The 22,024-nt window shown below is 41.7% G+C and overlaps 1 protein-coding gene across 6 annotated transcripts in view; it reads right to left on the reverse strand.

The window, feature by feature from the left end:
- Positions 1-22,024, reverse strand: part of pard3ab (par-3 family cell polarity regulator alpha, b) — a 270,125-nt gene that overhangs the window by 130,218 nt on the left and 117,883 nt on the right. For all 6 annotated transcript variants that reach the window (XM_061045451.1, XM_061045450.1, XM_061045453.1 and 3 more), the window contains exons 6-10: positions 14,138-14,229; positions 11,612-11,695; positions 9,053-9,178; positions 6,084-6,493; positions 743-882 (exon numbers count right to left, since the gene is read on the reverse strand). In XM_061045451.1, coding sequence (XP_060901434.1) covers positions 743-882; positions 6,084-6,493; positions 9,053-9,178; positions 11,612-11,695; positions 14,138-14,229 — 852 coding nt within the window. The remainder of the gene's footprint in view (positions 1-742; positions 883-6,083; positions 6,494-9,052; positions 9,179-11,611; positions 11,696-14,137; positions 14,230-22,024) is intronic.

Below are 22,024 nucleotides of genomic sequence, written 5' to 3' on the forward strand. Positions count from 1 at the left end.
AGCCAGTGAGGCACTGATGATGAAGAGACGCTGATTTTTAATGAGAAACTGCTTCATTTAGTGGTTTCCCAAGTGAAATTATCTGTAGTTTAAAAAAAAAGAAAGAGAGAATAGAGCCCCAACAGTTTAGTGCCTTGCACAAGGGTACCTCAGCAGTAATCAGGAAATGCACCTGTCCAGCAACCAGTCTGCACAGGGACTTGAACCAGTGACCCTCCAGTTCCCAACCCAAGTCCCAACAGACTGAGATACTGGTGCATCGTTTGTTTACTCAACCCTGCTGGGTTTGTTGTAAAAAGGCTACAAGGTTTCATCGCTCAAGTATTTTTTAAGCCTAGTTTTTGTTTTTCTAAAAAAATTACATTTATTTCATCACTAGCTTGAAAAGTCTGAATAAAATAAACCTGAAGATCAAAGGATTTTCAGGTTTGTGCAACAACCCCACAGCTTACGTGTAGCACAGTGTAATCCTTTATGCAGATGGTTTGTAATAAAGGGATAACACAACTTCAAAAGATGCTCCGTCTCTCTACACAACATATCCATGAAAAAAAAAAGTCCTTTGATTTTCATCCAGAATGATTCAATATGAACCTGTTGCAGCTCACATTCAACAGATGACAGGTATTTTTCATAGATTACACACACATTAGTGAATTAGTGCTGGGACTTTACTGACGACACGACCCGACATGAGCACCTTAACTCACATCATCTGCTGTTTAAAGTGACACTTTCTCACCTCAAGCAGCCTGTCTCCTGCCTTAAGACGGCCATCTTGGATGGCAGCCCCCCGAGGCAGAATGTTCTTCACGTAGATGGGTGCCGAGCCGCCGATGGGAACGTCCCGAGAGGTTATACTGAAGCCGAGTCCCTCGGGGCCTGTGGGATGAACAGGAAGGAGAGAGATCTCATGATGGAATCTGATTTTATATCTCGAGGCAAAATGTGAACTTGCTTTTGATTCGCTCTTCTCTCCTGCAGCTCAAGTCGCTGTGAGTGAGTTTATATTCAGCTGACATGGAGCTACTACTGGATCTGATGTAAGTTAAGGAAATAACAGACAGAAGTGTTTAGACAGAAATCTGCCCTCAGATGTGGAGCTGGTTGTTTGATCAGGAGTGACAGGTAAGTGTTCTCTAGTTTCCTTCAGCACTGTTTTCTGGAAGTGACACCGTGGTGAGTGAGATAATTCATATCTTTAAGTCAGATTGAAGGAGTTTCTCTCAGGTCTCTGTGACACTGCTATACAGTGACTATCAGAGGTAACTAATCCCATTCATATGCATTGATACGCCACCGACCAAGCAGCTGGAGCAATTAGGGGTCTTGCCCAAGGACACATGGGACATGTAGCTGAAGGAGCTGGGGATCAAACCCTCGACCTTCCGGTTGAGAGACGACAGACTCTACCCACTGCGCCACAGCAGCCCCCAACTTTTTTGGATCACAACATTATTACAGCTTTCCTTTCAGCGTCTCCATCCTTTGCTACAAACTAAACCAGCCAGTGAACAACCAATAGCTGAACATTTATAAAAGTAGATTTGAGTTCACCAAGTTCCAGCCTTAGCTTGTTGGAGAGAACTTGTTTATGAATCTCACTCTTCTTTCTAATGTGACCTGATTTTGCTGATCTGTCTCTGCTTATTAATCCTTGTTCATGTGGGCGGATGTGTTTGTGTACTTTGCAAGTTTTGCCTCCAACCCATTTAAGAGTGTATCATTAAGAACCATTAGTAAAAACAAGGCTGCATATCACGTCAATAATCCTGACGGACAAACAAACTATTTCCTCCTATTAAGCCAGGAAATGAGAAGAAATCCTGCATCCTCTCAGCGAAGACCTCCAGCAGGTTCAGAGTGAATAATTAAAAGTAGGATGTATTCTGAGACAAAGGCAACTTCTTCTGGAAAAAAGACGTCAGACTTTGTAATAAGGAAATGTAATTACACGGTGCTACAAAGTTCAGTTCAGGCTGAGGACGACTTTTAATACTTTTTCTTAATATTTAATTAAAGCCAGAGAATGAAAACAGCCTTTGGTTCTGTAAGATCATATCACACTGTCTGGGGTTATTGAAGGGTAACTAAAAGGTGTTCCAGGTTTACTCCAGCATGTTTGTCCATCTCCATCAACAGATGTGATGGTCAACATGGTAAATCCGGCCATTTTGAATCTGGGCTTTATATTTGTACTCTTTAGTGTCTAAATGACTCACAGGTTTAGACTTGATTCATATGGAGAACGGTTCTTTCATGAAATGTGTCTTGTTTTTGCTTTGTCTGACTTTCTCTTTAAAGCGAAGATTCACTTATAACAGAGAAATGTCTTAAGACTCTATTATTTGATGTGTTGGGTTATGTACTGGTGGAAGGGTTAAACTAAGATGAAGTAGATGTATTTGTCTTGTTTGTATCGATGTTTTGCGTCTAGTGTTGGTATCGGTTGGATATCTTACCTCTTGGAGTGTTATTATTTGGAGGAAGGTTGATGTTAATGGTGCTGTGGTGATGTTAGCTAAATGACATGCTGGAACATTTAAATGACTCTCAGCCAATGTGTCAGAAATATTCCATGTGGGAACGGTAAATTCATTCATTCATTCATTGGAAAAGTTTTGGAATCTCTCCAATAGATTGCTCCAGCTCCAAAAAGGTCAATAACGGCTGCAACAACAAAGTCCTTAAAGAAAAGGACACCAAACCCAAGAAAATCCACTAACAGACTTAGATGTTGAGTGTCAATCATTACAAAAGAGATAACTATTTTTTATAGAGGAAAATAAATGCAGCCAACAAAAATATCCACTGCATTGCAAATGAGGCTAGATAAGCAATGTTTTTGAAATACTGTGCATATGTTTTTTTTACCTATTTAGGGTACTTTTAGCTATTTATGACCTAATGTGAGTGTAAGTGTGAATGTTTGTATGTTTTCATGTTACTGAGCCTCAACAAAAGGTAATTTTTGGTCACAATGTGATAGACAAAAAAGTTTTTTGAATCTTGAATGAACCAGATTCCATTGTCAAAGGCTGTCATGTTGTGTTGCCTCAATTGGCGAGTTCTGTTGTATTACTGTGTGTAACAGAAGAGAAATGGATCCAAACGTACCACTTACAACAGCGAAGCCATTCAATAACACAAACAAAACAAGCCGATCAAGGAAGCTGAAGAAAAGTAATGTCATTCATCTGTGAAGTAGAGTTACTGTTTCAGTCTACAGACACCACTGGTGGTTTTAAAATAAGTGTCGTAACTGGGTTCAAAATGAAAATCTTCTGTCTTTAAAATGAGTTCTATATCTCCAGGGATGTAATCAGAAACTTTTAATAACAACCTGATGCTGTGACGTTATTTTATTGAAGGTACTTGGGAGATATTTGCTGAAAGATCTCGTACACCCCATCTCACTGACGCAGACTGCAGCAATCTACTGGACCATTTACATAACTGGTGGTGCTGGAGTATTTTTCTTTTGGGCCTCAAAACCCTTTAAGACTGTCCATTTCTGAACCACATCCTGCCCTGGCAGCTCTGATGGAGGCACTTCATTACCTCATGTTATGTGTTTGTAGTGATTTGTATGGAAACCTATACGAATCTCATTGTCTTTGAGATTGTTCAACAAAATGAATTAAAAGAACAATAATGAGCATCCTTTCTGTATCAGAGTGCTGGCCCTAATCCTCGCTGCCTGTCTGGCTGAGCTGATACAAAGAAAAACAGAACACTTAGCTATTCTGTTTCACATCCTCTTCCCTAATCCCCTCCATTGATGAGCCAATCAACTTCCCACAGGCAGACGAGGTGTGGTGTTATGCTCACGGGGTAAAAAAGCTTGTCGTGTTCCCGGCTTTAAACAGGGAGGAGGATCTCTACACTCTCATTAGCTTGATTAAGACAAACCTAGGCAATTTCCTGTGCAGAATGGGGATGCTTTGATTGATTCTGATAGTCCCCGGGATTTGCGGCGAGACCGGTGTCTGATTCAGGCACGTCAACAATACGAGAGTTTAATCTGCGCTCAAAGCTGTGGGCTGAAGTCGGTACTCGAAAACAAAACAGATGAGCCAAACGGGCCTCTTGGGAGTCGCCGTTAATCCCTGGAAGTGTCTGCTCTGACAACAGCAAACAAAAAAAGGTGGAATGAGAGAAGATAAGATCTTTTGAGTGAGAATAAAGCAGGTCTCCCGGCATGACGTGTGTGGAATCCAATGGATTCTGGGTATTATGACTAAGCAGAGACGTGAGAATGAAAGGGAAAAAAAAACAATGACAAAGGAACAAGTGGAAACAGCTATCAGCCGGGATGGAATGTGCAACAAGCAGCTGGGTGTTTTTATGGTTTTCTTTTTGTTCTGGTTTCATTTCAGCCCCAAGAGAGGGGGAGCAGATTCGGGTACAAACTTCAACAGGCATATGGTGCAGCTCCGTCAGACTCTTTGCTGTGGCATTTGACAGCACACGGGGACCAGTGTGCTGCTTAGCAACAAGCTCCCTGGCCCTGAGACCTGGCACCGACACCTGGTATCCTGTTGGCAGAGGTTTGCACCACCTGTGCCAGCTGTCACTCAAAGCCTATACATGGGGAAATATCCCCCAAAGTTTCATTCTCACCATCGCCTTTCAATTCTCGATTTCCATCTCCAAGATCCTGTACAGATTATTGGACGCATTATCCACCGTTTGAGCTAGCAGCAGTATGGTAAAACTCTGGATGTTTTTAAAGCCTGTTACATCATTGTTCACATTCGGCATGCTTCTGTGTTGGAGCCATTTCTTAACTAACTGTTTCAACACTTGTTTTTGATGCGCCAGGAATGGGGGGAAACTTGCTTGTTTGTTCAGTTGGAATGGAAAAGCCAGAAACGTACAAAGCATCCCCTCTCATTTTTTGGAAGCCTGAGGAATGCAAAGCATGAGCAGAGATTTTCACAGCCGACTGTCTAGAAAGAATCAGATGATACTTTGAAAAAAACAAATGATGTAATGCATCGTGTAGTGACAGAAATGTTTTTCCACTCTGACTATGGAAATTAAGAACACATTTCTGAAGCTAGGAGTCTCCAACCAGACTGTGAAATGCAACACTGGGAATGCTAAATGCTATGCTAAGGCTACGAATGTTTCTCACATCACAGTGGCCTCCAAAATCCTTTCAGTCAATATTTTTCCACTTCAAATATATTCCTAATTAGATCAAATCTATTGTCAATCATTGAAGGCAAGAAAAAAACCACAACCGTGTAGCTGTCACATGAAGAAGCATTAGGCTATAAAAGACATGGACGCAGTCTCAGTGATGTCACCCATTGTTTTCTTAGGACGCCATTAATGGCGGTCACCACACTGGAAATATTATATCAACTTACCCAATCCATCAATCATTGGAAATCAGATGTTTTTTTTATTTTTAAAGATTAGTTTTTGGGGCTTTTAGTGCCTTTACTGGAGAGATAGGACTGTGGATAGAGTCGGAAATCAGCGAGAGAGAGAGAGAGAGAGAGTAGGGAATGACATGCAGGAAAGGAGCCACAGGTCGGATTTGAACCTGGGGGACTACAGCCTCCATACATGGGGCACGCGCTCTAACCACTGCGCCACCAGTGCCCCCATGGAAGTCTGATTATTAATTCTATTTATTATTATTATTATTATTAATTAATTAATAGAAACATGCTAAGTGGTTTAGCAACTACAAATCTGCCACCTGTGAGTCATCTTAGCCACACCCCTTATTATGAAATGTATCCATAATTCTAAGACTTGATCAAAACGGATCAGCAATGAGCTATTGATACTGAATTTTTATGTTTTTCTGTCAACGTATTTACTTCTGCTGTTAAAATTGGCATTTTCATTTGGGACCTAATAGGGATCCTCTTGCTGGTGCATCAAGCCTCAAGTGGACACTCAAGGAACTGCAGTTTTTTGCACAACTATATTGTGTTTTTTAACAATAGTGGTTTCCTTTTGGAAGAAAATCATGAAGTAAAAGAGTGTTTGAACTGCACATTGTCTGTCTTGAGTAGTTTTCTGTCCCCTTTATATTGAGTAAGGCATCTTTCTTCACTCACCTTTCTTTAGCTGTATATTGAGCCTCCTCCCGACTTTTTTGGTATATCCAGCCGTCGGCGTTGCGTTTGCCGCCCTCTGAGGCGAGTGGGTGTGTCCCGTGGGGGGCTTGGCCGCAGAGACGGCCGGGTGAGTCAGGGGTGGGTATCCGTCAGTCTGTTCAGGGTGAGGATGAGGATGAGGGTGGGAGTGCGGGTGATTTTGGGAACCGTGCCGGGACATCCTCTGCGGGGTGTGGTCCATGCCGGAGACGATGCTGCCCGTCAGGGAGTCCGGGCTGAAACGGCCCGAGGAGTACGCGGGGTTCCTCTCGGCGTGGGACAGCTGCTCGTAGTGGGTTTTCATCGACGTCGGTACCACATGAAACATGATGACGGGAGAGCGCATGGCCTGGCGGAACATGTTCTGGGCTCTGGGACAAAAAAAACAAAGAGGGAGTTTAAGGGAAAATTTGAAAAGAGGATGAAACAGAGACTTTATTATTTTAACTGATTTAAATCATAAAGACCTTCACATTCATATTCATTCATTTCTGCCTGTGGAATCTTGGATATAATCGCTCTTCATCAATGCACAGACACACACACTACATGTGCATACTGCATATTTAAAACCCGTCTTCGCCCACCTGAACACCCTGACATGTTAATTAATACTTATTGCCAGCGTGAGCGGCTCTAAAAAAAAGAGACAGAATCCTCCCCGACAGCTCCATCACATAATCCCCTCATTTGGCTTCAGATGAAGGAGACCTCTATCCGACAGATAGTTTGCAGAAAATCCTCTTTTTAAAAGCCCCTTCCTTCACTGTGAGCTCATGTACAGTAGGTGTGAATGGAAACTTATGTTGCCTGTCAGCGCCCTGAAACACCCGAGCCTTGTTAGCACCACCTGTTTCAATAAAAAAAGACTTTGGAATGGCTCTTCCCTTGCCCCTCTGACAGCTGGGGAGGGGAGCCCAGGATTTCTATTGCTACCCCTGCCGCTCCTAAATGAAGACTAAAACTAAACCCCCCCTGGAAATCTGAGTTGTGAATTCCAGGACCATTTTTTCCCAGACACTAATAAGCTTCCCTGAGGAGCATTGGCCTCGTCTCGGCATCTTTACGATTTCTTCCTGGATGGAGTGGCAGACAACCTCTCGTCTGCTCTGCTTATAAAAAAAACACCATTAAACAACAAGAACAGCAGTCGATGCCCTTGTTACAACATTATGTCTGGAAGCTTTATTCCCATATGTTGCTTGACTAATGTTTCACAAGGGAGAGGGCGGGGGACACTATGGCTTGATTAGTGAGTGGTTTATCTTAACATTTTCTACTCCGTGATAGTCCTACATTCGGTGTAATTGCTCTCTGTGTATGGGGATTGGATGTAGCTGCTGTGATGTCACCCAATGAATTCTAAAGCATTTTTTTTATAAAGCCCTGAGTTAGTTATTTTGGTCATCCACTTCCTGTTTTTTTGGAGCCAGTTGAGACTGTATTTAGAGGAGAGGTTTCTTCTATGCTGATTGGCTGGCTTGTTGTGCTAGCAATGTATCAGTCTCTCTAAAAAATATCCTGCTTGCTATCTAGTTTACGTCTAATGGGAAAATAATTCTCATAATGTACAACAGGCTATATTAAAGAAGACTTACAAGTAAGAATTATGACCATGAACTCATCAAGAAAATGTTTACAGGGATGTAAAATCGTAAAGGGGCAAGAGGCAGGCTGATTTCTGTATACGACTTCTGTTGGTGTCATCCCCTGTTGACTATTAGTGGGAATGCTGGTTTACAAACCATTCCAGTATTTCTGACCTTTTAAGTTAAGAAACTGAGGGCCTGTGTCCACTACCGCTGGTTTCTGTTGTTGGTTTTGACCACTTTAAATACAAAACCAACAAAGTTCAGTGTTTTCAGCTCCCAGGGTGCAAAAACGTCCTCAGTTTCAGCTGATTTTCGTCGCTGCACTCACCCTTACCAACCAATCAGAATCAAGAAGAGGGAGGACTTCTGATACCGAGCAGGGTGAAAAACCAAAAACCTATGTGACCAGTGCAATTTTTTATTTTTTTATTTTATTTTTTCCAGGGATATACCTTCTGCTAATGCCAGGATATGATTCCCTCAAACTATTTCCATGTAACCTAGGCGATATGTCCATGACTAAAAGCACATGGAGCTATCTAAAACAGAGCTAACAGTCACTACCAAGGGAACAAGCGTTATCTTCCGTAACCTAGCAACACTAAGAGAAGCACTCTGAAACTAACATCACTGTATTGGTGTGAAGATGAAAGAATACTTTTCAAAACCTCAACAAATGGAACCAAAGCTTTCTGAATAGGTGACATTTATCATCATAAACATAATGCATGTACACGTGTGGCTGCTGTGAACCAGAGAATACACGTGCATTTAGTATACATGTGTGCCGACAGGTGAATTAATAAACATGAATGCATCAGTGGATTGGTTAAATTGAATTCAGCAGGTGACATTATATATGCAGCATGGAGAAATGCATGCAGCATGTAGCATCTAGAAGAGAGGGAGAGCAGTTAGCAGGTGGGTTCTGTTAGGAATGGTAATGAGAGCAGGAGATGTGAAAAGCAGAGACTCTGAGGAGTTAAAAGCCTTATTCACATTCTTTTCTATGGAAATAGGTTCAAAGGCGCTACAGTAGAAGTCCAGCAGAGCTGTTAACTGAAACACAGGGGGGGGGGGGAGAAGAGGCTGAGAGGATTGCAGGGAATGCTTCAGCAGAATAAGGGTGCGGACCTACAGGAGTTAAACAGGGGGAGAGGGGTTAGCTTAGCACAGTGACAGGCTGCAGAGGTGTCTGTGCACTGGCATGAGAAGAGAGGAGGTAAAAAGAAGAAGGGATACGGTCTGGAAAGGTAAGGAACCCAAAAGCCAATCACACACAGGTCGTCCAGAGACGAGCAGAGCTCATCGGTGGGGTCCTGTGAGTCGCTGTCTTACTGTTCAAAGCGGATGTTTCTCAGGTCTCCGTTATTGATTCGGACGATACAGTCGTTCTCCTGGAAGAGGCTCTGCTGCTCGGCCTTGCCTCCTCTCTCCAGACGCTTGACCAACAAGCCAAGAGTCCTGAAATGTTCAAACGCTCGTGTCAACAAGATGCAAGGAGGATGTCCACTGATTCAGTACGGCTGCTCTGCTGTAGAAGTGGACACAGACCCTCAAACTGTGAGGCCCTATAACATGTTTATTTCTTACATCAATTGCCCTTGTTGTTCTGAATTTTAAAAAAATGCGTTCATGTATGCAAACATGTCTTTTCCCATGGTCAAAGAATCATTCGGTGCGATGATATTGAAAGCTTTTACAGGCAGAAAAATGTCTAATCGGTGCTCCTGCTTTATCTTGCTGTACTTGAAAAGAGTGCGGCCCTGTCATTTGCATCAACAGCGTTGGAATGCAGCAGTCACATTGCATCAGGGCACTTTAAGAGGCGGTGTGTGGGAGGCAGTTTATTCAAAGGCAATCAACACATTCACAAACTCCACTGTCAGGGCCGATGTTTTTGCCGGTGTTAATTTTCTAACCTCTAAGGCTCCCTGTGTTGCTTTTTTCCTCGGCGACTAAAAAAAATAAACAAAGTGCTTTTCATGGAGCGGCAGAGAGCGGCGACATTAAAACCCTGATAGCAGGCGGTTTGGAGAGAGCGAATGGAGAAGTGGAGCTGCACTGGATGTCGCCCTGTAATCCAGTGTGGCAAACTGGCTTATGCCTTTCCCCCTGCACAGCCACAGCAAGAGGCTAACTTCACCTGAAAGGGCGCTTTGCGGATTAGCGATTCAAGCGTGAGGAAGAAAAATCAAGCGCTGGTAGGGAAAGACGGCACAAGCCTAATCGAGTCCTCCTCGGTGTGTATAGCCTGTGTCCGTGTGCTTCTCTGAGGTACTGTGAGCGAGCGGCGCCTAGGTAAATCGGGGTTGATTTTAGGGGTTTAATACTCGCCCTCGCCTGAGGCTTATAATTCAATATGAGAAGAAATGTGATTACAGAGAGAGAGGGGGCAAAAAAGTTGAGAAGTTGAAAAAGTTCAGAGACAATTCCCCCCCTGATTAAATCTGAGCGACAGCACAATGCGATTTGCTGTGGATGGGGAGGGAGGGAGGGGGGCTACTTCTCTGATGAAAGCTGGGCATCTCAATCTTGGGTGTACTCTGACATTTCACCAATAAAAGAAAAGTGCATTATAAATGTGCTTTTAGGTTGATTAAGTCGGCCGTGAGAGAAAAGTGGGTATGATCTTGATTTTCAATAAAAGCGCTGCGGTGAGTTTTGTTGCTGCGGATCGGATCATGAAGAAAGTTTTGGACGTTTGTTGGGGCGCTGTGCCGGTGCAGAGAACAGCCTCTGCTCTATAAAATGATATGAAGCTCTGGACCCACCTGAAACTGGTCTGCACTGGGTGTGTAAACGTTTAACTCTCTTTCAGTAATGAGAAGGATCTCGGTGTAAATGTCAGAGTATCAACAATGTCAAACACTCACAACTAAGTTCCTTTTTTTTTTTTTACTGGATTCTTGCAGCTATAAAAGGCTGCATGACTTTAATCACAACCCTCCATACCTCTGGGTATACTCAAACCAGATGGGAAATTCCTCTAATTCTTTCACAACTCTGTTCCAGCTGTGTGTGTGTGTGTGTGTGTGTGTGTGTGTGTGTAATGCAGGTATGTTTTCTCCTGTGTGTGTTTGTGCTGTGTGCACTGCTCAGTGTTTCCTTTGAATCTCTTAAAGCTGAAGTGACAGCAGCTGCACAGAAATATGACGGTCACCTGCAGACCCTAAACACACATGATTGATCACTGTAAACTGGCAAATGGCTTCATGATGCCAACCTGTGTGTGTGTGTGTGTGTGTGTGTGTGTGTGTGTGTATGGCATTGAGTCTATGAGTGATGAAGTGATTACACATGTGCATCAAAGAGGAATGTCCGGTATTCATGGCCGTGTTTGTGTGTGTAGGCGATGCAGCGCACTTTCCTGCAGAGTGTGTGTGACCCTCGAAAAGTGTAAGTTCACCTTCAATCTTTTACCATTTCTGTTAAAACAAAGCTAACTAGTCATAGTGAGGTGGCAATTTCCCTTTCATCTGTCTTATCTCAAAGCTGTCAAATGTGCGAGCCTCGGACTCTGAACGAGAAGCCCTCGGAAATTAAAACGAGAACAAGCATAGCTCTTTGTAATCCCAGGGACAGGAAACATTTTAAGACATTTTAAGACATTTCATCACAACAAAAACACTGATAAAACATCAAAACATTATACACTTTCCTCAATTATTATGTGTCATGTACTTTAGTCATCGAAGTTGTAGATCTATGTAGTTTGTGTTTATGTCACAAAATCACAGGAAGTGACATCACAATGAGAAAAAGAAATAAACAGGGTAAGCAATGATGAAAAAAATAATAATAATTAAGCTCTTTTTTGATTTGTTAAAGGCTCTATGTCTGTTTTTTCTTTCCTCCAATCGGAGTGAACAGCTTTGGCTCTGGATATTTTGTTACCTGCGGTCCTTGCCACTGAAAGGCACCACGTGGATCCCCAGAGGCCCACCGTCGTTTGACACCTCCACCAGTTTGACTATGTCTCTGGGGAGACGGTGACAGATGGGAGACGGAGGAGAAGGGTGGATGGGGGGGGGGGGGGGGGGGGGGGATAAGGGTGTGAATAGGAGAGGAGAGGGGTGACACCATGTGGGGAGAAACAAAACAAGAAATGAGTGGATGAGAAAAAGGAAACAGGATGATGACAACAGAGAATAAAAGAGTAAATAAGACGGAGACGGACATAAGGACAACAAAACAGAGCAATCCAAATCAAGTCAAACACATGTATGGAGAAAAAAAAAAAGGGAAAACTCAGGATTACAAATCACTCACAAAGAAAACACGTTAGACTTAAATCAACCTTAAGAGGGAGGAGTGAGGGACTGAAGACTGAATGATTGGAGCTTTATCTGAAATCAACTGCAATGTGACATTTTTTAAATATTTTTTGGGCCTGTAAAATAACTACAATCTTACAATCCTGCTCGATTCTAACAGTGTTAAAGATGCAGTTACATAATCTGAGCGTAACACTGTCCTACTAAGAGTCATATTTTCTGATATTTACTTCTAAAACCACACTGTTGAGCATTAAAGTCTTAAAACTCATTTATTCAGTCTGGCTTTTATATAGTGCTTTATATAAATTCAAATCTTAACATTATTGTATCGTCTTTTTTATCCTACTACAATTTTTAATATTCTTCTCCTATGTATTAATTTTAATATCTTGCTGCTTTTATGAGTCGTATTTCATTTTATACATATTTTTTCATTCTTATTGGTGTGCATTAGTCGCTCAATGATTTTATAAACTACTTTTTCATCAACTTTTCTGCACTCTTGTAAAGCACTTTGAACAGCAATTTGGTTTGTCTGAAAGGTGCTATATGAATAAAGTTTGATGGATTGATTGATGGATTGATTGATTGATTGATTGATTGGTCACACACAGCCTTTCCAGTAAGAGAACACAGTTTGTGGCCCGAGTGAGACCAAAGATTTGGGGAACGAGTAAGAAAGTAAAACTTCATGTGTGCAAACAGGCAAAATAACAATAACAAACACACAGGTTTAATAAAAGGAATAGCCTATCACCGCGTATTTGGCAGGATTAGGCTGAACTCTGATGGGGGCAGAAATAAGGCAGCAGTTTGAAGAAAAGAAGAAGAACTGCTTTATGTGTTTAAAACTCAAGTGAGACTCTGATCAACTTTAACACATTGACTTCCTGTTTTATACATCCCAGGTGTAAAAGTCCGTCCCTTGTTCTTTGAATCTGTAAACTTGAACTAATGGCAGATCTGTCCACCAATGGAATAATGTTAAAGGTTTAATCATGAAGGGAAATTAAACTCAAACTTTATCTGCCATTGTTTCACAGATGTAGTTTGGTTTCAGTCCATTTTGTAAACTCTGGTTTTTGATACCTCTAGAAGAAAAACATGCTGGAAAAACTATTTGTTTTTTTCTGGGCCAGAATTCTCCACATCACACGCAGGCACATTTTACAAGCTGCCAAATCTAATCGACACACTGCTTTGATAAAATGACTATGATTAGCTCGGGGAAAATGGGTCCCTTGTTGACAACTAAGAGGCAGGAGAAGGCTGCATCTCTGGGAAATCAGAGGAATAACAACAATACCATACCTGCATATTAAACTGGAGGCATGCAACAGAGCAAAAAAAAACAAAAAAAAACAACAAAACAATACACAGCGGTTAATAACAGGTGCTGAATGGGTTAGTGCGTGGGAGAGCTGGCGATGGCGAGACGAGGATCATTTTTGCTCCCAACAAAAGAGAATTATGTAAATCAGGAAGCGGGCTGAAATGAGATTTTTTTTTTTTTCCGACAAACAAACCTGGATTGCAATAAAGAACCTGCTGGTCTACCTTTAAAGTGTTTATGTGTGTAATTATGCAGGGAAAAGGGAGGATAGAGTTGATTTAAATGAGGTAACTTTGAAATGAAAATCTACTTGAAGACAGCTTGATTGTTATTTCCGTGGCTTTGGCCATTATTTCTGCTGCTAACAAGTCGTCGCTGAGATCTGGGGACAATCAGACATCTCTGTCAGCGCAGGAGGAATGTGTATCCAGTGTTATTGTTACTGGAATGAACATTTTGCAAGAAAAAACCCAGAATGTTCACAGGATTAGTAAGCATGATGACGCACAAAAAAAACATTGGATCACCTTTAAATATTGTCCATGTGGCAAAACGTAAAACAAGCTCTGCAGATAATCGAGTCTTAAATATTGCAAATATTTGATGAGCAAACACTTGAAGTGTGAATGTTGAGATTAGAGTTATCTTTTCCCAAACAGGGGATGTTAATACTGAGGAATAAGACTGCATCGATGTGATCAGCAGTCGCTCGTGTGTCAGCAGGTTCTTGAGTTTCAGCAGGAGCGTGAGGACACAGAAGAGAGAGAGGAGTAAAGTAGAAAAAAACAAATCCATGACGGGAGGACTTACTCGAGTGACCTCACAGGGGTGTGGTCCATGCAGGAGTCCGCTCGACCAACCGGCTCGATCCTGCCGTTTTCCTCTTCTCTGGCTTCGTCCTCCTAGAAAATAAAAAGCACAAAAGGACAACAGAGGAGTTAAATAACTTGAAAAAGATACCAAAAGGATTCAGAGATAAACACACAGGGATGACTGATTGTTTGTGCTGCTTCCCGTTGATTAGTCTCTACTTCACAAAATGTACAAAAGTTGTTGAGATCAGTAAGCAGAACACTTTTTTGACATTTAAGTGGTTGCCACATCCTGTCATGAACTGGCTGAAAGTCATAGGACTACATGTTGACCTCAGAATAATCAGCTAGCATGTTACAGTACACGACCCTAAGTGGCTTCCAATGACAGAAAAGTTGACGACAGTGGATTGTCTGTTTTGTTTGATAGTTAAGATCCCCATTAGCTTCTGTGTTAAACAGTAGCCTCTCTTCCTGGGGTTTCCAAGTTAGATCAGATGGTGATGTCGTAGTTTTTTTAGACGTTGTCAACTTAAGCATCAGACACACCAAACCAACACCAAAGAACAAGTGAGGGTCATCTTTTGATTTGCTTCACGTCACCTTTGCTTGAGCCGAGAAGTTGGAATCAACCAAAGAACTGAGTAGCGCTTCATTTCTGCATCTGTTTGATGGTTTATAACCTCCACAACAGCAGGTGGCGATAGTCAGTACTGAGCTCAGTATAAGTCATCAAAAAAAAAAGAGAACCAAAAGTCCAAAGACTGGATATATGTTACTATGTAAAACCACTCAGACAGTTTTGTAATAAAGCTACTTCTTCTCAAGATTGTTTTTGACGATATGGTGCAGTCGTTGTCGGTCAGTGGGATTTCGCTTTTTTGAAGAAGAGAGGACTGGTCAATAGAGACCTTCCTCTCAGGCAGAGCAGCTGATTGAACACGGTCAATCCAATGAGAAGTCATGGACAAAAGTCAAGTACTTCCAATTATATGACACACACAAAAAATAAATGGCCAACCACCCTCACCAAGGGCCTGAAAAACGTACAAATGGCCAACCAATGGCGCCATGTGTGAGAGGCCCTCAGGGAAAACAAAAAACAGAAAAGCAAACTCCATTCTTTCTATTGGCAGCTTCTCGAGGCTACATAGCGCAAGTCTACTAATATTTCTTCCTGATACCCCAATTAGCAAGGTTTGAGCAGGTTTCAGTATGATTTTGACCGTTTTGTCCAAAAATTCTTTTGTGAATTTGTTCTTATGTCAATTAGGTAAACTTTGAAAAAAAACGTCCACAATCTTTCAATAGCTAAGTAAGCAGAGATGCTAACCTGATGGCGCCAAGAAGAGCAGTTCAGAGGAGGTCTTCCATGAGTATAAAAATACATGCCCTACTAAAAAACCTTTAGAGATTATGTAGCCTTTGATCTCCTTGAGTGTTTTCTGTGGACACTCTGTACATGTCTGTTTGAAAACTGAACCTGACACACCAACACACACACACACACACAGAAAGGGCACGGGAGGCAAAGAGGAGAAAAATGAGAAGCAGAGAAAGAAGGTCATTAAAATTTCAGGGCGACACCGGAGAGGAGCAACGAGCCAGCAGCAGCAGCAGAGCAGAGCGAGCTTCCCCGGCAACCGGCCGCCTCATCGCTATGAAAATGAAGCTGCCGTTACCGTGGCTGCCGTACAGTTGCCATGACACACCGGGCGCCTGGAGGACGCACTGCAGCTACAGGGGCAGTGAATGACTGTGTACAATGTGTGACAAACACACATCCATCCAGCCTTGTCGCTCTGTTTAGAAGCTGCTACATGAAAGTGCAGACTGAAACAACGGAGAGAGAAAAAACTGCAAGTCATACAGGCAGATCCCAAAGATCTGAATACAGTAAAAGACATGAAAAATGTGAATCTGATAAAGCTTTCAAACAGGGGTGATTTGTGCAGCGTAACACAAGGAAGAAGACATCAGTGTGATAAACAGAATGAATAATGTTGGTACTCAAAATTGACCTGTCAGTCTTCATTTAGCACTTTGAAAAACAATGTGCAACAGTTGTCGAGCAGAAAACACAGAACAAAAACAGTGAGTAAGAAATGCTCCTGTTGATTTTCTCTATGTTGCTTCACTCCCTTTAAATCATCAACTTGTTTTTTAACCCTACAGAATCTCCTGAAAAAAATGAGTATAAAGTTAACCGCGGTGGTGGAACGAACTACCAAACCCAATTTGATCTGCAGAGTCCCTCTGCACCTTTAAGAAAAAGCTAAAGACACAGCTCTTTATGAACACCTACACACTTTATGATATTGATGAAAATTATGATAATAATAATAAAATGTATTTATAAAGCACTTATCAAAACCAACATCACAAAGTGAATTTATTTACGATAATGATGATGGTTTTTGTCTCTCTGCTGACACACAGCAAGACGTCGACTTCTTTATTTATTTATTTTATTTCTTTTTTGCGTGCCTATTCATTTTACTTATGTTTTATGTCTTTATAACTTGATTCTGTATTTCACATGTAGTTTTCTTTTATCTCATGTGAGCTATTTTATTTATTCTTCTGTGCAGCACTTTGGTCAACTGTGGTTGTTTTAAAGTGCTTAACAAATAAAGTTGGATTGGATAATGACGATGATGATATTCAGGATGGTTTTGATGCTGATTAGAACTCTCGAGAACAGCTGTCGATGTTGTGCTCTGCCTTACTTCCTGTCAGCACCTGTGTGTCCGATCAGACTGAAAGCTGTTTGTTTGAACTTACTGACATTGTCTCCTCCTCTCTAGATCCTTGCTTGTGTTGTACTTACTCTCTGATGTGTCCGCTAAATGAATCGTAGAAAGAATAAAGTAATAGTGCCCTACATTGCCTCAGTGATGATGAACGTTTAACTGATGTCAGCAGACTTGATATATGTCCAAAGATGATAAAAGATGACAGTGTGACTCCTCAAATACACTCCTTGGATCAGTAGCGATCTAAGACTTTTCCTATAATGGTTCTTTATTTAGAGAAAATTATACTTCTGTGCATTTTAAAAGCATTCGATCGATGTTTTTGTACTGTTTAAAGACGTTTTTGTCTTCATGTATGGAGGAGTTTTACAGCCATGAAAAAAACTCTCAGACATTTTAAAAACACTCATATCGGACCGATATGATGAATAATATCCAGCAGAAGGAGTAACCACTCAAGGAGCCCGACAAACACATCTCACACAGTTTAATATAAATCAGGAGATGTGAGAGTGAGGCCGGGGCGAGCATCAGAGAGAGGGAGGCGGAGGAGTCGCTATCTGAGGAAGGAGTAAATGAGATCGACATTCACCACGGCACACGCACGCCCTTTATTTCAATATGCACCATCTCTGAGGACTCTGGCTGCACGCTGACAATTCTATCCTGCAATAAGACAGAGAAAGTGTGGGTATGTCTGCGTGCGGCGGGGTGTGTGTTCATGGCTGTGCATGGGCGAGACAGGATGGGGGGGGGAAATGGAAAGATAATAAAGAAGAAATGGGAAGTAAGACCTTAACAACATGTGCAGTAAATATTGTATTTACTGTTATATTTGAAGCAGTGCAAGAGGCCAGTGTTACCTCATTCTTATGCAGAGGGTTTTCCCCTATCTCTTCTTATCTACATAGATTATAAAGGAAAGTATTCTTCTTGAGCTATAGCTGTGATTTTGTGGCTCATGTTAGGCCTACATGATCTTCACCAGCAGCAGACAGAGTTGCCCATTTGGCATCAGATCAAAAGTGTCTTAGCAGAAACTCTCCCGCTCTACGAGACGTTAAACAAAAACAACGATCGATCCATTTCTGAATTTCCTTTGCCATGATAGAAATGGACCTTGTTGTGAGAAACTGCTGTTTCTATGGTCGTACCTGAAGATTAATCCTCGGCTAAGGGAAGTGATTTTACACTCGGCCTCTCATTCTTTCAAACATCTGCCGTTGTAAAGGTTACAGGTCGGTTTGCTCTGGAGAAATCACAGCCCGCTAATGTTTTGTGTATAAAAACAAGCATGTGTAGGCTGCAGGAGGTGGACGGGGGTCCTGTTAGGCCCTGTTAGGCAGTCATCATGTTTGTTTACAGATCACCTCCTCTGTACCTGCACGGCAAATGAAAGTGTGCTGATAGAAGTACAAACACCATGCTGTATTCATGATATATGTTAGACTAAATGTAGAAGAGAAAGAAAAAGGAAAACAAAGGGAAAAGATGGGAAGAAAAAAATACAGAAAGGGAAAATGAAAAGGGGGAAACAAATAAGGAAGGAGAGGAGAGGAGAGGAGAGGAGATGAAGAGGGGTAAGTAAAGGGGAAGGAGAGGAAGAAACAAATGAAGACAGAGAGAATAGAAGTCTGACCTAAGAGACATTTTAAAAATCAGCTTGATTTCTTCCCTGACAAACATGAGCAGAAACTTGCGCTGACTGCAGCACTGTGATTGACAGATGGACCAATCAGCTTTTATCCCCCCCTACAAAGTCCAGAGTAGACACTCCTTCCCTCCCCACACTTTTCCCAACCACACCATCAAGTCTTGGCCCATTCCCGTTCCTGGGCGTGGGCTCGGCAGACAGATAGCCACATTAATTATTCAGGGCTGGGATGGGATGGGATGGGGGGGGGGGGTTAATGGCTGGCAGGCAGACGGACAGGCAGGCAGGTACGAGCTGCCGATGTGTTTTCCAGCCGAGTCATTGTTTGTTTCCTGGATGTGCAGAAGGAGAGGCAGGCGGGCAGTTTTCTGGCCCGGGGGCTCATTAAAGATTAATGGGAGAATCCATTGGGGCCTGTCCTTTCTATCTCTCAGACTAAATGAAGTGGTCTGCACCCTTTGTGTGTGTGTGTGTGTGTGTGTGTGTGTGTGTGTGTGTGTATGGGAGAGAGAGAGTGAGTGGAGTAATGCTGCACTTTAATGAAGTGCTGCCCGCTCCCCTTTCCTGCCACTTTGACCACGCTGTCACTTACAAACTGATGTGGATGCATGCATGCAGAGGAACAGAGAGAGAAGGAGAGAAACGAGATTCATTTTCAGGAAACAGAGTTCAGCTTTCTAGAGATGCTTGGAAAAATCTATAGAGACCAAATGCAACACTTTGATTTCAAAATGAAACTTTCAAAATGAGACGGCATATGTTTAAAATATGAGAAAAAACTGAGGTATTTAGGGTGACTCACTTAATGTGAGCATTTATTCTAGTTTAAAATAACTACATTAATATCTGACCATGCAAGCTGAGAACATCCTCAGATATGTTGTGCTACTCACAATTTCAGTAGAGCTCAACACTAATGCAAATGCATCAAATGCTTAAGAAATTAACCAAATCAAAGTTTGTTTTTTTGCATTTAAAAGTCCTGTTCTCTCTCACTCTTCTCAATTAAAAAATGGTTTAGGGTAGTGATGCTTAGCCAGCATTGAAGAGTGTTTAGAGATAACTTTAGAGGTTGGGTTTCTTTAATTTTATAAAGCATCTTTACATTCATTGAAGTTAGGTACTAAAGTCAATAAAAGTCTCAGAAGTGTGGAAAACCAAGTCCAACATGTGAGCATTAATGAAGGCTAACAAACATCTATGATTGAGTTCAAACATCCTTTGAATTAGTACCAGACAAAGTGGACCATGTATAGTTTTATTGAGCATGAAAATGTGAGTAAAATCTCAACTTTTGCATGTCCACCATCTGAAAACCTTTTCACAAATGTATGTGCTCATTCCTGAGAGGGGATAAAAACACACGTTTAAGTCTTGCACACGCTGACATCCATCACTGTTAACTGGTATCTGTTCCCTCTCCAGCAGAGCTCCATATGTCGACGGCCGGATGAAACACAGAACCAGAGACTATAAATTAGCCTTAAACTCTGACCTCTAACCCGAAGGCTACTTCACACCATCTGGCTCCGAGTTTCGAACACAGAGAGAAATAATGTAAGATGAAGAGGCCGGCTAATATTCCTATCCACACCGACTTCATAAAGAAACATCCATGACACATCCCTGCCTCTGAAGTTCACCACAGGGGGTCTGCACAAGAATATGACTGTGACATGGTCAACATCAAAGGAAATGACAGAAGTTAGATTTCAGCAGCTCAAAGACCAGAAGAGCAGCACACACAAAAAGGCCAGTGATGCAAAAACAGCTTCTGGGTCAGTGGGTGTGTGACCTCTAAATTCCTTGAGATTTGAGACATCATACACACACACAGCTCCAGGTGTGCTCATCTCGGAGACAGCCTAACTTCACATTTCCAACAAAAACACTCGCTGAAAGCACTCAGAGGTTTTCTGTGCAGGCCGCCTGAGTGGACAAAAAAAGCACATTTCATAGTGTCAGAGGATATCATGATCAAACAGTAGAGCACATGACCTCCTGTGTCTTATTTATGGGGTCAGGTACCGAGGTCAGAGATTGTTCCTGCCGATGCTGGTGTAGGATGTCAGGCTGATCAGCAGCTGAGAATCAGGTCTAATTTATCAGCATTTCTATGCAGAGGTATCTCATGAAGCATTTTGAGGATCACTCTGAAAATGTCTCCACCTCTGTTGAGGTTTACTACTTTTTTAAAGTTCAGGTGATAAGCGGTGTAAGATGTGGTGACTTTCTTCAGATCGAGAAACTTGATGCCCTTGATAATGCCGATGCTTTAAGTGCACGGTGCAGTCCGATCCGTCATGGCGCAGGAACGTCTGATTAATGTCCACGCTCTGCTCAGTGCGAGAGCACAATGCATCATTAAAAGCGAGCTTTCAATTACACATCCCTGCACTAATTCAATTAGTCTCCTTTGAAGACACTTTGATAATGGGATCCAGACGGGCAGATGGCGTCGTCAATAACTCGAGGATTCATTGAGCATGGGGAGATGTTATCTGAGTTTATATCACCCTGGCTTCCTGTTTGTTTTGTTTGTGTGAGTGTGGTGTATCAGGGAGTGGAGAGCATGGAGAGAAAATGTTTTCTACATGTTCGTGACTGTGAAGGAGAAGGAAGGTAAAGCTCAATATAAATCTATGCTTGTGATTTTTTTTTGATTTTTTTTTTTCTAAATGGAAAATGTCTAAAGTGAAGCATCTAGTGGGAACATGTTGGGCTATGAGACAAACCGCATTGTGCATAATTTATCAGCTCATGTTCATACTACAAACAAACAGCTACAGAGTCTGGTAAGAAAAGTTCACCGGTTTGAACAAGTACAGTGTGAGGACTCAGATTATGCTGGACAGTTGGAGACATAAATCGTTAACTTTGGTCATGCGTCGTCAACAATTCAGTCGGATTTTAAACATTTTGCAATATGCTGAGAATCGCGATACAATATATTACTTTTTTAACTGCATATTTTGTCCACAAAGTTAAAGATAAAGATAAACTTCATTGATCCCCCATGGGGGAACAGCTCAAGAAACAGGACTATAATTATCAAAAATAACAACAAGTTAAAAATCGAATTCAAATAATAAAATAAATAAAATAAAATAAAATAAAATGAAATAAATCAAGAACTGTTTTGTCAAATATGAAAACATTCTCAGTCTATTCATCTCACTTCAGTGTTTTTATTTCTACACAATGTGAGTCAAGCCCACAGACTGACCAACACTGTGATTCAAATAAAACCCTGTAAAGGCTGCATACACCTCACAATCTGATCTGTTGGTTTCTCAGTCTAATCCAACTTGAACATGATTTTTTTTCTTCTAAAATATCGATACTTGGCAGCCGATATAACATCACCACACAAAATATCACAATACTATGCCGTATCGATTTTTTCGATACGGCCACACCTCTAGTATACGCCCAGCCTCATGGAGAGTAGAATAGTGTAGGTGGGTGTATAATG

This window comes from Labrus mixtus, chromosome 8, assembly GCF_963584025.1.
Source record: "Labrus mixtus chromosome 8, fLabMix1.1, whole genome shotgun sequence".
In the NCBI taxonomy this organism is placed as follows: domain Eukaryota; kingdom Metazoa; phylum Chordata; class Actinopteri; order Labriformes; family Labridae; genus Labrus; species Labrus mixtus.